This window comes from Camellia sinensis, chromosome 5, assembly GCF_055761805.1.
Source record: "Camellia sinensis isolate YWXY chromosome 5, ASM5576180v1, whole genome shotgun sequence".
NCBI lineage: Eukaryota > Viridiplantae > Streptophyta > Magnoliopsida > Ericales > Theaceae > Camellia > Camellia sinensis.
In genome coordinates, this window is record NC_138965.1 from 159,045,742 (window position 1) to 159,062,493 (window position 16,752).

A 16,752-nucleotide genomic window follows, 5' to 3' on the forward strand; every position below is an offset into this window, starting at 1 on the left:
TCTCTACTTTTCTACACATCTTTTCGTAAAAAGACAAAAAGTACACTTATTTAGGTCATCCTAAACAATCCCTTAAATCAAAGTGTGAAATTACGTTTGAAAAACATAACCAAACATAGCCAAAGGAAAATCGAAAAACAGGCTGAGGCTCCGTTTGACAAGAGCTAAACGGGATTTTTTTGGCTATTTTAGCCACAAAAGACAAAATAAACTATTTTAGCCATAAAAAACAAAATATCACATCCAACCTATAATCATTACATTCTTCTCTCACAAAAAAAATTAAAAAATTCAAAAAGTCAAAAAGTTCTTCTCAAACCAAACTTTTTAACCCAGGCTAAAATAGCCAAAAAAGCCAAAAAGCCAATCCACTTCTCCAATGGAAGCTGAGAGTCCATAACTACAACATACAGGTGACCACACAGAACCATTTCCTAGGTAACCCCTCCTCGTGAACCCCGCAAAACCAGCCGAAAGTACATATTAGCGTCATGGCGTGTTTAAGACGTATATATATATAAAATAAGTAGAGTACCTTATCACCCCAATGAACCATTTTCAACCACTTATCACTTTATACGTAGACGCACTTATCAAAACCCTCGCCGCATAATATCTCATCTCGTATTTCATCTTCCGAGACGAGATATTATTTTGTCTTCTTCAACCCCCTTCTGTGCTTCTTCTCCTTCGCTTCACATCTCTCTCCTCTTCTGTCCTTTAAATCCCTAGAGAGAGAAAGTTCGTGTAGAGAGAGAAAGACTGGTAAAAGCCGCGACGTCTCGCAGTCTTCGTCTTCGTTCTCGTAAATAAAAAGCTTCGATCTGTTTCTTTGTCTCTCATTCAATCTAGGTACGAACTCTCTATCTCAATTTTCGTACTCATATACAAAAATGTTTATATATATACAGATATGGTTTTTGAGTAGTGAGAACTTTGTTGATTGATGTGTTGTTTGTAATTTAGGGATTGTTGTTGAAAGGGTTTTGATTTTGATTTTTTTGATTTTTAAAATTTTTTGCAGTTTTGGTTGGGTTGAAGACAAGCATGTCGTCTCTGAGTAGAGAACTTGTATTTCTTATTCTTCAATTTCTGGAGGAAGAGAAATTTAAAGAGGCTGTTCACAAGTAAGGCTCAATTATGTACATTATTATTATTTTTTAATTATTTTTTTTGGGTATTATTTTGTTTGTGTTTGTTTGCTTAGAAAATCAAGGAAATGGATTTTCCATTATTTTTTTAGCTTAGATGGTCATTCATTTATGGGAAGCCGAAACCCAGGAAGCTAAGATTTGTGGATTAGTTTGATTACAGCCCGTTTTCAGAGATACCAAATGGGGGTTAGAATTGTATATGTGTTTAGAAGATTTATAGTTGTGTATTAATTTGTATATCTATTTATGTGTTGCAATTTGGTGTGATTGAGCCAAGATGCATATGTGTTTGGAAGATTTATAATTGTATAATATCTATATTCTATTTGTGTTGTGATTTGGTGTGATTAAGCTAAGATTGGTTATTTGTTTTAATTTTTGTTTGTATGTTGGAGATTGGAGCAAGAGTCCGGGTTTTTCTTTAACATGAGACATTTTGAGGATATGGTGACAAACGGGGATTGGGATGAGGTGGAGAAGTATTTGTCTGGATTCACAAAGGTTGATGATAATAGATACTCCATGAAGATCTTCTTTGAGATCCGAAAACAGAAGTACTTAGAAGCGCTAGACAAGTAAGTGCTAAACTGATCATTTTGAAAGTATCTCTGTGAAGCATGCTTCATTAGCTTCTTTTTGTTTTTACTTTAGTTCTTTTGCATCTTATTTTGGCTTGAAACATGTGTTAATTCTTTGCTATTTTTCTCATTAATTGTAGGAAGGATCGTGCGAAAGCCGTGGATGTTCTGGTGAAGGATTTGAAAGTTTTTTCAACTTTTAATGAGGACCTCTTTAAGGAAATAACACAACTTTTGACCTTGGAGAACTTTAGGTATTAAAACAATAGTCTGCAAGAATTGTTTTTATTGCTGCCTTGTTCCTACATATCCAATTTGTCGAACATCTATCGTATTGTTCATGGTTTCTAACATTAACTTACTGACCCGCAGAGATAATGAGCAGCTATCTAAATACGGAGATACTAAGTCTGCTAGGAGTATAATGCTAGCAGAACTTAAAAAGTTGATTGAAGCAAACCCCCTGTTTCGTGAGAAGCTAACTTTTCCTAACTTGAAGAACTCAAGATTGCGGACGCTAATTAACCAAAGGTAATTTGTTTGTGTTTTTCAGGCTTAAGTTTTTCTTCCAAGTTAAGATATTCATCTTTAGTTGACACTCTGTTGTATTGTGTTGTTGTGTTGCACTGCAGCTTAAATTGGCAGCACCAGCTTTGCAAGAATCCAAAGCCTAATCCTGACATAAAAACCCTGTTTGTAGACCATTCTTGTGGACAATCACAACCAAATGGTGCTCATGCCCCGTCGCCTGTAACTAACCCACTAATGGGTGCTGTTCCTAAAGCTGGAGGCTTTCCGCCGCTGGGTGCTCATGGTGTAAGTGGAAGTGGAGGAGTTCACTCCCCGTTCATGTGATGTTTTAACTTTTATTTCTAGAAGTTTGACTTGGTGTTTTTTTTTTTTTTCAAAGCCATTCCAGCCAGCACAAGCTGCTCTGCCAACATCTATTGCAGGATGGATGACTAATCCATCTCCGGTTCCTCACGCATCTGCTTCTGCTGGGCCCATTGGTTTCATTCCGGCTAATAATGCTGGCACTTCAAGTATAATATAAATCCTTTCCTACTTACTACGTGAATGGTTATTTATCGCTACAATTTGGTGGCATACACTGAACAAATAAATAATGCATGAAGATTTTAGTGATAAGATGTCTTTAAGCTTGTGTCCACTGTCCATTAAACTAAAATGATATCTGAATGGCATTCATTATGAAGAATCTTCCATGATTCAACTCTCTCTCTCTCTCTCACATCCAATCAACCCAAGCTCTCTCATTATTGAGTCTTTTTGCCTTCTGTGTATATGTTCACTTTGTAGCAGGTATTCTAAAGCGCCCCAGGACTCCTACAAATAATGCAGCTGTGGATTATCAGACAGCAGATTCTGAACATGTATTGAAGAGATCAAGACCTTTTGGAATGCCAGACGAAGTACTGCATAACAATTCCTCGGTATTTTCTTGTGGACTGGATGGAAGCTTAATAGGAGTTTTATCACCCAAAGTTATATCTTTGCTTATTTATTTTAATTTATTATTTTTTTTGGGCATGATTAGGAGTTTTGTATTCATGTTTTGAAGCTCTTAGATGGCGTGATTCATTATTTTTCATAATTAATTTTGTGATTAATGGAATTTCTTGCCGTTGGGGCTCCTTTTCAGAATTGGTAGTTGATTTTTGGGAAAATTACTTTACCCCTTCGGGTTTGGCCCATTTTGTGATTAATTTTGGATTGAAGTGCAAAGTGGATGAAAACCATTAGAATTATTTGAGCTACAATAAGTAGACCGTTATGCTTGTCAAAATGGAGCCTGAAAATGATAATTTTGCCCTGAAAAAAGCTCTTCACACTAGTTAACGCGTTTAGGGTATTTGTCATTTCATTAAATCAGTTATGATGCAGATCACTCCAAACCAGAGGGAGTTTGTGGTTACTTTTAAACTGTTGTGGGACTATGTATTTTTGGGCCAAATTCTAGTGGGTAAAGTAATTTTCTCTTGTTTTTTTCTTTTTAAAAAAGTGTGCATATGAGTGGAAGGCCTGACCTTATTGCAGCATCTATTAAATCCTCTTCCACCTTTTAATGTGGAGCAGTCACAAGTCATTAAGATGCCCCTTTGCCATCAAGTATGGCACAACAAGAATACAATGATGTAGTTCAATTAGTTCAAATATGTAAGGTCCCATTGTACCATGGAATAATGGTTTTAGACTTTGTTTGGTCATTAGGAACTTGGAATCAATTATTAAATTGAGTTTCAGCATTAGGAAAGTGGAATCTATTTTCCAGCTGAAATTGAAGCAACTAGTGCTTAGGAAACAAGAGAGTACTTTAGTAAGAAAGAAAAATAAGTGTGAGAAATTGCATGCTATAGGAAATTAGTTGAACAATTCCTGTCTACATTAGCCTTTTCTTTCAAATGTGACTGACTGACAACATCAAATTTCAAGAGTGTCCAATTCTGGAAGCCTAGGAGGATAGACAACTACATGAGAAATTCGAAATGATTTGAGTTGTGACGATGAAAAAAAAAATTTGAATGCACTTAATTCAAGTGTAAAAATAGTAAAGGAGCAGGGAATGGGCATAAAGAACTTAGATTTGTTTTATTTTATCTGCTGTTGGGTTGTCAGTTTGTTTGCATTTTAAAGAGTTAGTTTTTTATGAGGCTTATCTTATGCACACCAGAGCAGCCCTCTTTATGTCTCTGTGTGCATGTCCTCATGTTTTGTGTTTATTACCTTTTTTATTCTTCTTGTTTTATGTTTAGTTATTTTTTTTTTGAATCTGTACATGTTATCTATTTGAAGAGGGGTAAGATGAACTAAGGTTCATTTATAAGCAAGATGAACTAAGGTTCATTTATAAGCCTATCTTCCGTAGATCCTTTTGTTGAAAGTACGTTTTCATGTTGGGATGGGAGTTGAGTTAATTGTTCCTACATTTACATGATCTCATTGACAGGTCAATAATCTGCCTGTAAATATTCTGCCTGTTGGATACCATGGTCAGAGCCATGGTCAGAGTTCATACTCTTCTGATGATTTGCCCAAGGCTGTTGTTATGACTCTAAATCAAGGTTCAGCCGTGAAGAGTATGGATTTCCATCCAGTTCAACAAATTCTACTACTTGGTTAGCTCCCACCGTGCCCCACTTTTCTGTATTGGTCAGCTTTGAGGAATCTGGATAATTGCTTGTTTATTTCTTTTGTTTTTGTTCGTATGTTGATAATTTGATTTATGATAACTAATTGTAGTCGGAATAAACACTGGAGAGATCATGGTGTGGGACCTCAGTAGTAGGGAGAGGCTTGCTGTTAGGAATTTCAAGGTTTGGGAACTCCAAGCATGCTCAATGCCTCTGCAGGTTAGGCTGCTTTAGTACTAAATAACTTTGAGTGAAAAAAGTATGTATTTGATGCTTCCTAGAGTCATTGATACATTTTGTGATTGTGTATCAGGCATCTCTGGCCAATGATTATACTGCATCTATCAACCGTGTGATTTGGAGTCCTGACGGTACCTTATTTGGTATATTGGCCTAACATGATTGCTCCATTCTACTTCAAAATATTTTTCGTCATATTTTGAGGATTTTTCTTCCTCTGAAATTGCTCTTCCGGTGATAGAACTAGAGTAGGCTATGCTTCGCATGATCTCAGCTGTTGGGCAAAGAATATCTCCTACAAAAGAAAATTCTCATACATTGAACTGTCCATTATTATTATTATTTTTTTGTTGACACTAGACAATGTACTTCAATGAAGGATATTGAGAATGAAGTGGGGATTTTGTTAGTTCTAATATCACATTCTTACTTTAGGTGTTGCATACTCCAAGAACATTGTGCACATATATTCCTACCATGGTGGCAATGATGTACGAAACCATCTAGAGGTTTGTGCCACAATCAATCAACTGGGAGTCCATTGATTTTCTTTTGCTTTGATTTTTTTTTTCCTGTCAATATTTCCAGTGTTCAGAACTCACTTTAAATCTCTGCACAATATCGTTTTTTGTAATTACCTTTTTTTGGTTATCCAGATTGATGCTCATTCTGGTAGTGTTAACGATCTTGCATTCTCTTACCCAAACAAACAACTTTCTATTGTCACATGCGGGGAGGATCGGCTCATTAAGGTTTGGTTTCTATGTCATTGCTTTACAAGTAATGCAGAGGATTGGACATCAGTTGTAAAGGTTTAATTTTCTACAGGTGTGGGATGCAGTTACAGGGAATAAGCAGTATACTTTTGAGGGTCATGAAGCACCCGTCTATTCTGTATGTCCACATCGCAAGGAAAACATTCAGGTATTCTTTGTTCACTATATAATATATAAAAGAAAGCATTGAAACTAATGCTAAGCAGTGTGTAATATATGAAGAAATATGCGATGTAGGTGCCATATCATGCCATATATGTGACATGTGACATTTTACTACTTTCCTACATTGGCTCTTAAGTATTACATTTTTTCTACATTAACCCTCCAAGTAGGTTTACCCCCTATTTACACCAACAGAAAAATATATAGAAAAAAAATTCTCACTAGTCGCGATCCAGGCAACTATACTTGACCGTGTATGAATGGAAGGAAGAGAAAGAAAGAAAGAAAAGTGGAGGAGGAGATAGAAAATGGCTTTTGACTGTTTGTTATTGTGGGAACATGTTTTCACTTTAAAGGTGTTAGTCTCATTGACAAAGGCACTTAACCACAGGATGTGGGATATAACTAGGGCTAGTCATGTGAGTAGGTATCAGGCTTTTACAGAAGAGCTTCAGCAGTTGGATTAGGGTGCTTTTGGTTGGTTGGCAGGGAAACCACCTATATATTAGTACCCTCAAAAATTTAAAAATTTAAGATTCAAAATTTAGTACTGCGGGTTGGAATTTTTAGTAATACGTGGAATCTTATTACTTCACCACATTGGACCCTCAAATATCATTTTTTTTCTCACATTGACTATTAAAGTATCTTTTTTTTTTCTATTTACACCAAAAAAAGGGAAACATTCCCATTAGTTGGGTGGTGGCCGGGCGGTTACACATGTCAGACAAATGCCATGATGTGGCACATATGTGAGATTTTGTCAAAAAAACGGACAGACGATTGTTGGAGCAAATTGTGAAATTTTAGTTACTTAAAGGATCAAAGTGAGAAGAAAAATTTTGAGGGACAAAATTGAGAAAACACTTAAAAGTCAAGGGGGGCAAGGTTTGATTTACTCGATTTCTTCTAACATGCATAGGTCCCTCCCTCCAGTTTCTACATAATCTTCTATTTCTGCCGAATAAGCATAGTTGTCAAATCGGGATTCGTATCGTGAATTGAAATAGTTTCGTACCGAATCATGAATCGAATCGTGAATCGAAAAGATTCAGTCACTTCTTCTAAATTATTTAAAAACATATATTACACATTTAGATGTTAAATATATCTTATGAATATAAAATATTTAGACTTAAATCAATAAAAATGTTATTTTGAATGATAATCACGTAGTTTAATAAGTAAGAAGTTAATAAAGGTTTCTATGTGAGATCATCATCTTATATTTTTTTCTTTTTTAGATATTTCTTATCAACCATTCTGAATAAAAATAATAACTAAATAGACAAAATATCAATTTCTAAAGTAACAATAATTAACAACGATATTGATATTTGAACAATAAGCATACATACTTTTCTAAGTAACAGTGAGCAAATAATAAGAAAGAATCATTTAGAATTTTTTTTTAAAGCCTAAAATATTTTAAAAAAGATAACTGACCTCATACATGTAATAATTAATTTAATAAAATAGCAATAGATAATTCTTAGTGTAATTTTAATCTTAAACATCTTTAGAAGATATATTACGATTTTTTAAAGGAAAAAAAAAATGAGAAGAAAGGTGAAAAATATGTTGGGCCTGACTAAATCTGATTGGATCTTATTAAAAACTCCATGATCACTAAAATAACCACAAATCATGTATATATGCTGGTTATTTTGGTATTAAACGCTATTAAAAGTTGTATTATGTCATTTTTACTAAAAAAATTGAGGACAAATAGAGTGGAAAATATGTCGGACACAATAATTTTAAAAATTGTATGAATCACACAAAGTGAATCGAATCGTGAATCAATTGTGAATCGTGCGATTCACTAAAGATTCACTTCCAAAATAGATTCAACTATATATTCGTATCGATTTTGCAAAAATTGCGAATCGAATCGCGAATCGTGAGATTCTGGTAACAGAGCTAATAAGTTGTAAGCAGAAGTTGTACCAAAAACTAGTATAGACTTCCCCAAATAAAAAAAGAAGCAGCTATAATAAGCAGCTTATATAAGTTGCACCAATCCACCCCTATGTCAAACTACTCAAATCTGACCTATTTTTAGTGTATTTAACATGATTAAGTTTACATACAGCTATGCTTATTTAGAGTTTAGTCAAAGTAGCTGTGGTCATGATCAAAAGCTAATGGAGACATGTTTAGATAAATGGAAAAGCTATGATTTTTCTTTGTTTTAAGAATATCCATTAGAAGATTTTTTTTTTTTTAAAAAAAAAAAATCTTTTTGATCTAGGTCTAAACGTACCACTTATGTCAAAGCCATTCTAGCTCTAGTCATTGATTTTTTTTTACTGTCCATATCCCATGTGGTGTGGTCATCTGTATGTTTGAAGGATCTGAAACTCTCGAGGGGTTTACTTGTCTCGGACATGAGTATTAAAGTCCAAGAGGTTTAACGTATCATGGGACTTGAAGTTGTAGGGTGTTTCTTGCACTGTAATTATCAAAATTCATCACTTTAAGACAGCCTTATTATGGTTGTTGGATTTTTTTTTATTTATTTATTATTTATTATTTTTAATTTTTAAAAACTTCTACCTTTTTTTATTCCAGTTTATTTTTTCGACGGCAACTGATGGGAAAATAAAGGCGTGGTTGTATGATGACATGGGTTCTAGAGTTGACTATGATGCTCCAGGTCATTCATCCATCACAATGTCATACAGTGCTGATGGGACCAGGTTCAAAAAATGATTCCTACGTTCTACTTTTTCCGTTACCTTTTTTGTATTTTTGGGGTTAGGAATGAGGGTTTGATATTTGCTAAATATGGCATTCTCAACTAAAGGATTGGTTTCATCAAATGGGCACCTGATAGGTTGTTCTCTTGTGGGACCAATAAAGAAGGAGATTCATTTCTTGTGGAATGGAATGAAAGTGAGGGAGCTGTCAAGCGTACTTATCATGGTCTTGGAAAGCGATCCGTGGGTGTTGTGCAATTTGATACCACAAAGAATAGAGTCTTGGCTGCTGGTGATGAGTTCATGGTCAAATTTTGGGAAATGGACAATGTTAACTTATTGACAACTATTGATGCTGAGGGTGGATTACCGGTAATTGTTAGATTCATGTCACTCAAGCTATGTTTGGATGGTTGGAATCAAATGGAGGGAATAGGAATCTCGCTACCAGGAATCACATTGCTAGAAATAGAATTCCAGTATCAATGTTATTCATGTGTTTGGTTTAGATAGGAATTATCTATCTAAAATTGATAAAAATTCAAAATTGTGGGTCCATCTAACTTTTTTACTCTGAAATAGTCAATGTTCCTCCAAGAATGTGAGATTATCATAGGGGACGACAGGGATCAAATTCCAGCTTAGTTTGGGAATGCGATTCCTGGTAGAAGAGGTAATCAGGAATCACATTCTTATTCTATTCCGTTCCAAACATTGGAATCATATTCTCATTCCACCTTAGGATTCCTGCCATCCGAACATAGCCTCAATGTAGATCTGTCTGACATGATCAACTGTTCTTATTTTTTACTATTTGTCTAGGCTTCTCCCTGTATCCGATTCAACAAGGAAGGTATGTTTATGGCTGTTTCAACAAATGAGAATGGTATCAAAATCCTAGCAAATACAGATGGCATCAGGCTACTACGGACGGTTGAAAATCGTTCGTTTGATACTTCTAGAGTTGGCTCTGCTGCTGTTGCGAAGGTACATTGTTTGTAAACTTTTGCATTTTTTGTGCAAATATATTACTGATATCATATTTGAATAGGCTCCTACAATGGGAACATTTGGTGCTGCTAATGCACCTGTCGGATCGAGCATCGTAGATCGAGCTGCTCCAATGGCATCCATTGTTGCAATGGTGAGTGTTGTCTCAATTGTGAGGAACCCAGTTTTTGAACAGAGCACCTTTGTTCTTTTGATTTATGTATTTTTTAAATATAATTATGCGTACTATTTCGTGTCATTGTGATAAGTCTGCATCATGTGCTTGCAACTAGCTTTACTAGAATGTTTGTTCATTCAATGATCTATTTTGACCTTTTGGTTATTGTAGAATGGTGACAATCGAAGTTTGGTAGACATAAAACCCAGAATTGCTGATGAGTCAGTAGACAAATCCAGGATCTGGAAACTGACAGAAATCAATGAACCATCACAATGCCGATCCCTAAGGCTCCCGGATAATATGACAGCAACAAAGGTAGGCCTATTAGAAATTATTGGATTGATTTTTCCTCTTTACAATCTTCTCTATAATTCAATGTGTGCTTTGGTTGTTTATGTTATTAGTGGAATGCTGTCTACTTTCTTCTCTCTTTTTTTAAAATAATTTGTTTGCTTCATCCTCTCTCTCTCTCTCTCACACACACACACACCCACACACACACACGCCTAATTATGCTGTTGACTACATCCTTAAGTTTAGTTAATAAAGAAACTGCATAGATGCATTAATAGCAGCTATAATTTGTTTGTTTCATTTTATTTATTTTTTACTCCCTATGACCCATTTTTATGTGGCACAGCATACAAAAAGCATCTTTTCTTTGAATAATAGATTCACAAAAAGCCCTTTGTCTTGTTTGAATAAATTTTTGGGAAATTGGGATTGTACTTAAAATATGAACTTAAAGAACGGTAATTTGGGGAAGAGCAGATTAAACTTTTATGAATTTTAAAACTTGGTTGGACACATAAAATGGGACTTCTAAAAAGGAAAGTAGGCACTCATAAAATGGGATGGGGGGAGTGTTTTTTATTGCTTAACCATCAGTTATTTGATTAATTTGATTAGATTTCTTCCTGCATAAAAATTTCAAAATCGGACAATTTAATTAATTTATACACATTCCACTCATGCATTTGTTTTCTGGACTTAAATCAACATCACTGAAAAAGGCACTAGCACCAGAAAGTGCTTTTGACTGAATGATCTGTATGTAGACTAAGGCCTTGTTTGTCATAATTTAAAAAAGTCAAAAGTCACTATCCTATTTAAGTCACATCATCTTATTTAAGTCACATGATCTCTCTATCACATCACTTCAAACCCAACCCATACCTAACCCATATTTTATAAAAAGTTAAAAAGTGCACTTATTTAGATCATCCCAAACCACCCCTAAGAAAAGGATCTTCGAAGATTTTTACTTGCAACAGAAATCTTGGATGTTCTTGCAACACAACATGCAATAGTTTCTCTTTTACTTTGTGTTGCTTGATACTTTCTCTAGAGTAGAGATTTGAAAATTCATTGAGCTTTTTTTTTTTTTTTTTCTTTTTTGGGTTTTCCTTTTGAACTTAATTTGGTTCCTTGTGTTCTACATTCTTATGTTCTCTCCCCCTCCCCCCTTGTTTCAGGTTTCTAAGATGATCTATACAAATTCAGGACTTGCGATTTTGACACTGTCAGCCAATGCAGTGCACAAACTCTGGAAATGGCAGAGAAATGAACGGAATGTGTCTGGCAAGGTATATTTAGTCATCTGTGCAAGAAACTTGCATTGCAATTCTATGAAATTAATATTCATAAGCTTGTCGCTTACACAAGTACACCCAATTTGCCTCTTTGTTGTAGGCAACTACTAGTGTTGCACCACAGCTCTGGCAACCTTCAAGTGGAATATTGATGATGAATGATGTTAGCGATACAAATCCTGAAGATGCTGTTCCCTGCTTTGCACTATCGAAGAATGACTCTTATGTAATGTCAGCCTCAGGAGGGAAAATCTCGTTATTTAATATGATGACATTCAAGGTAAAATGGCTTTTACACCAACTCTTCTTTATCTTTTCTCAAATACTCTTTTTTTGTGAGCTGTCAAATATTTTCTATTTGGTTGATTAATTTATTCCTAACTGTTGAAATGGCATGGTATTTGGAATCTATGATTATTATAAGACTTTGTTTGGAACTTGGATTTGGGGAAAGGGAAAGGAAGGTGAGGAGGAAAACTGTTGTCCTTTATTTTTCCCCCCTCCTACTTAGGAAAAATGTTGGATTAAACTTTTTATGAACTGAGATAATAAGTCATTGAAAAGAAATAAATAATGGAAAAGAGGATAAGGAATGAAAATTTCTCCATTAGTTTCGTTATATTGTCTTTTCTTCATTATTTTCCATGGTAATCAAATCCTTTGCTTATTCTGTTCGTTTTCCCTCATCAAATCCATGCACCAAACACATCCTAAGAAATTTTGCCTAACTCTTCGCAAAATTAGTTAATTTACTTGTTTACTTGTCAAAAAGAAATTCATTTTTCAAAACATTTAATCTCTACTCTCTAGCCTAAATTTATTTGAAAAATAAATTGTATACCAGTCTTTAGAAGGACAAATATTTAAAAATAAAACATTGTGAGCTGAATAAAGAATAAATTGATCAAGTTGCTAATCATAAGTTGCTAACATTTGAAATTACTTTTAGTAGGCTTGATTAGGAATTTTCTACGTTTTTTCCTCCATTGTTTTCCCATTGTCTTTCATTCTTTTGTTCTTCTTGCATTTATTGTTTGGCTTTCATGAATGCAGACAATGACAACGTTCATGCCGCCTCCACCTGCAGCAACATTTTTAGCATTCCATCCTCAGGACAATAATATCATTGCAATAGGGATGGAGGACTCTTCTATCCAAATATATAATGTCCGAGTTGATGAGGTTGTAATAATCTGTTTAAGTGAAGCTTTAAGTTTGTGAGTTAAATTCTTTATGTTTGAAATGTTACAAATCAATTGATAAGTTCAATCTTAATATCTTGATTTCAAGTGGCAATGCATTGTGGACCCATATTAAGTTTGTGAGTTAAAACTTGTTGATAATGGGCCCACCATGTTAACATTCTGTAATTTCTATTTATGCAGGTCAAAACTAAGCTAAAAGGCCATCAGAAAAGAATAACAGGCCTTGCCTTCTCTAATGTTCTCAATGTTCTGGTATCTTCAGGTGCTGATTCTCAGGTATGAAATTGGGGCCATGTGTATGTTACTTTGTTCAGCTAATTTATGCCTGTAGCCAAAAACAAAGAAAATACCAAGCCATAATCAAGAGTTTGAAAAATTCCACCTGATTAGAGATCACAAGGCATTGGAGGATGATTCTGTAAAATTACAGTAGTATAAATGTTACACACCTACGAGCAAAACAAAAATAAAAGGGTAAATTACACTGACCTCTCCTGAGGTTTGGATAAAATATAGCAAGCACCATAGGTCTGAAGAAAGGAAACAAAAGTCTCACTTCAAGCGGGGTAGACCTCGGATGATTCAATTCGAGGAGAATTTCAACCTCATGTTCTTTTATTGATATACTTCTTTTACACAGAAAAATTACCAACTAATTGAGCCCATTAGTAGGATAACTACCAGGGAAAACTACTCCATCCTACTGCCCCATGACTCTCATCACCAATCAATTACCAAAATCCATTGTATTGAGTCGTTGGATGCTCTTCTTTCTTCCTTTTTTCCCAGTGATTCGGTTCTCCTATAAGAAATCAAATATTCATTGTTTTAACTTTTCTTCTATAAGCCATTGCTCTTCATTTCCAGAATTACTTTTAAAAATTGGCAAAATTTTGCATATTGGAGTTATACAGTCAGTGATGCTCATCTGTTTCAACAGTTGTGTGTTTGGAGCACAGATGGATGGGAGAAGCAAACAAATAAATACTTGCAGGTTCCAAGTGGGCGAACACCGAATCCTCTTGCAGATACTCGTGTACAGTTTCACCAAGATCAGATTCATTTATTGGCAGTCCATGAAACTCAGATAGCCATATATGAAGCACCTAAACTGGAATGCCTTAAGCAGGTGAAGCATATAATTTTTCTTCTATTAGATGTTCAAATTAAACATCTTGGACCAAAAAGTTCTTATTGTCAAAGGGTTTGTTTGGTGCAGCTTTTTACAAGCTGAAAGTTGTTCATTAGAAAACAGTAACTCTGCTTTCTAATAATCAATTTTTTTCAGTTCATTTATCTCTGCCTCATAAGCTGTGCAGAAGCTAAACCAATAGTCTGGCACATATTTCCAAACTGAAAAAAGCTATAAACAGCCTCATAAGCTGCACCAACCATGGTCAAAATAATGCATCATTTTTTACTCATATTCTGAAGTTCCGAAACTAGGATTTCATTTTTAGGTATTTTGGTGAGTCATATACTGAGTGACTCATGATTTGTTTACATATTCTTCTCAGCATCACCAACCTATGTACTGCATTTGGTAGTGTCAGATAATGCTGCGGTTTTAACTCATTCAAAGTTTTGAAACTTGGATTTTGTTTTTTGGTTATTTGGGGAGTCATGTTCTGAATAGCGCCCTAGATCTTCAGCTTATGTGCTGCATGTGTGGACATTATTTGGTATATTTTTTAACAAATATGAAATTTTGTGGATCAATTTATTTTGAAGCAAAATTGGGTTCTGTTTGTTTGATACATGTGTTATTAGTTTAGGCGGGAATTTGTTTTATTCCTAGGTTCTGACATTTATGTTTTCAACTTGTGTTTCTCTAATAGTGGGTTCCTCGAGAAGCAAGTGGTCCAATCACACATGCTACATATTCCTGTGATAGCCAATCCATATATGTCAGTTTTGAAGATGGCAGTGTTGGTATTCTGACTGCTGCAACACTACGATTAAGATGTCGAATCAACCCTACTTCCTATCTACCTGCCAACCCGAGGTGAATACTTATCTAATCACTGTTGCTAGAATCGTGCAGTTCATGATTCGATTTTTTTCGTACGATTCAATACGAGTTTCAATCAAAACAATTTGAATCATACTGTTAAATCTTAAATCGAGTGACTTGTACAATTCAATTGCCATTCACTGTGATTTAGTTATGTTTGCATAATATATGGAATGATGTTATTTTCGCAAAATTAAATATTTTATCAAATGGATTCGCAATTCAATTTGCTGTTTTGACAACAATGTATTTAATTACTTCTGAGGCAATAATATAGGTCCTTTTCGTTTACCTACCTTTATCTAACAATTTAATGTTATTACAGCTCAAGAGCTTATCCTCTTGTCGTTGCGGCACATCCATCTGAACCTAATCAATTTGCAGTAGGACTTACCGATGGTGGAGTCTATATCGTCGAGCCACTAGAAGCAGAAGGTAAATGGGGCACCTCCCCTCCCCACGAAAATGGCGCCGGGCCTAGCACCACCTCCGGTGCAGCCAATTCAGATCAACCTCAAAGATAAAAAGTACCGATACATACAGTCTATCCATCTCTTTGCACTCTCTGGCCCCACCATAAGTTTTGTTTTAAGGGGAAGCTGGAAGATTCTTTTTGTTGGTAAGTGGCACTGAAAGATTTAGGTTTTATAGATGTAGGATAATCCGAAATCAGCCTAGTAGAACTAGTTTTCAAGGGCATCAGTGGCTTCAAATTCATTCAAATCCTAGAGATCATGCTGTTTGGAACTGTGATGTAAATTTGCAAGGCATTGGTGAAGCAGATCTGGAGTTCTCTTTTGATTTTAAAGGAACTTTGGAAGGAAATGATGGTTTTTAGTTCTTGCTCTTTGTTTGTCCTTCAACTACTTAGAAAGGGTACTTTGTTAATTAAAATTTGTTCTTTTATAGTTTAATGTGTTTAGCAAGCTTTGCTGATTTGTTTCCCTCTTGGGTCTGTGTTAATATGATCTATTCAGTTTATTACTTGAATTTATGCTCTCTTTTATGTTTTTGGTAATGGGGTTATTTGTTGCGAGTAGTCCCTAGGGTACATGCAAATCTCTTGTTCTACACATACTAATTAATTATCAGGAATAGGCCTAGGGAGTGGCTCCAAGAGGGCCAAGCACTTGGTGAGATTTGAATTCGTCGCCTTGAAGCGCTTGTTAAGACTCCGATTGGTCACCCAGCTAACCCCTTGGAGTTGAATTTATGCTCTTCTTTGTTGATGTCTGGTGTACTTTCCCCTTGAAGCTGGTGCCTTGGTGCGTAAGGACTCCCACCATACCACTATTCTTCATATCTTTTCCTACTCTATTTTGTAGACTTATTCTAAGTTTGCAATGATGATCCAACTGTTCATCTTGTAAGTCAAGCAATAAAGATGAGTTGTAAAAAAATTAATTTCATTGGATATCATCAGATATATAAACAATCACATTTTGTTTTAAAAATTGATGGCTACTTTGAATTTAAATTTAAACTGTTCATTTTAAAAAAATAAAATGTAATTCGTTTATTTATTCATTGATATCTGATGAAATTAATTTTTTTACATGTAAGGTTTATTGGATTAATAGTTCAAGATCATTGTTGTTGGCTTAAATTGGAATTCACAAAAGAGTAATGTTAGAGATTTTAAAATTTTTATCAATGTCTTACAAGAGTGGAATTAATGTGAGTTCTATACTCATGTGAGATATTTAGTAAAGCTTTTAATAAAATTTTAAGAATTAACATTTTTGATCCATAAAATGAAGTATGGAGGAATGTGAAAGATAATGAATGGTATGGAGATGAGTTATTCTTATAGTGGAAGCCATAGAAGTTGGGTTGGGTTCATTGGAGTGACCTTTTATTCTTTCCCATATGATTCATGATAAGGGTAAGGGTTCAAGATACGACTATTTTATTTTAAAATACAATTGTCTTGTTTTTTAGTTCACGCTTTGTAATTCATGATAACTAAACATATTTTGGAATAAAACTTTTAATACAGTAGA

At 34.7% G+C, this 16,752-nt stretch overlaps 1 protein-coding gene across 4 annotated transcripts; it reads left to right on the forward strand.

Moving 5' to 3' along the window:
- Positions 1-538: 538 nt before the first annotated feature.
- LOC114297974 (topless-related protein 4) lies at positions 539-15,739 on the forward strand. Of its 4 annotated transcripts, none has more exons than XM_028242452.2 (26): positions 539-852; positions 1,025-1,127; positions 1,550-1,729; positions 1,873-1,986; positions 2,105-2,263; positions 2,365-2,548; positions 2,643-2,775; positions 3,053-3,186; positions 4,701-4,869; positions 4,994-5,103; positions 5,198-5,267; positions 5,560-5,633; positions 5,781-5,876; positions 5,953-6,048; positions 8,640-8,767; positions 8,905-9,139; positions 9,590-9,754; positions 9,819-9,911; positions 10,107-10,253; positions 11,414-11,524; positions 11,631-11,810; positions 12,584-12,712; positions 12,916-13,011; positions 13,676-13,864; positions 14,574-14,740; positions 15,075-15,739. In XM_028242452.2, exons 2-26 carry the CDS (start codon positions 1,048-1,050, stop codon positions 15,271-15,273), a joined length of 3,438 nt encoding a protein of 1,145 aa, XP_028098253.2. In that variant the 5' UTR covers positions 539-852; positions 1,025-1,047; the 3' UTR covers positions 15,274-15,739. The 4 variants fall into 4 exon arrangements, with proteins under 4 accessions (XP_028098253.2, XP_028098254.2, XP_082726399.1 ...); XM_028242453.2 differs by having other exon boundaries at positions 550-852; positions 3,056-3,186; XM_082870273.1 differs by having other exon boundaries at positions 641-852; positions 3,053-3,165.
- Positions 15,740-16,752: the final 1,013 nt, after the last annotated feature.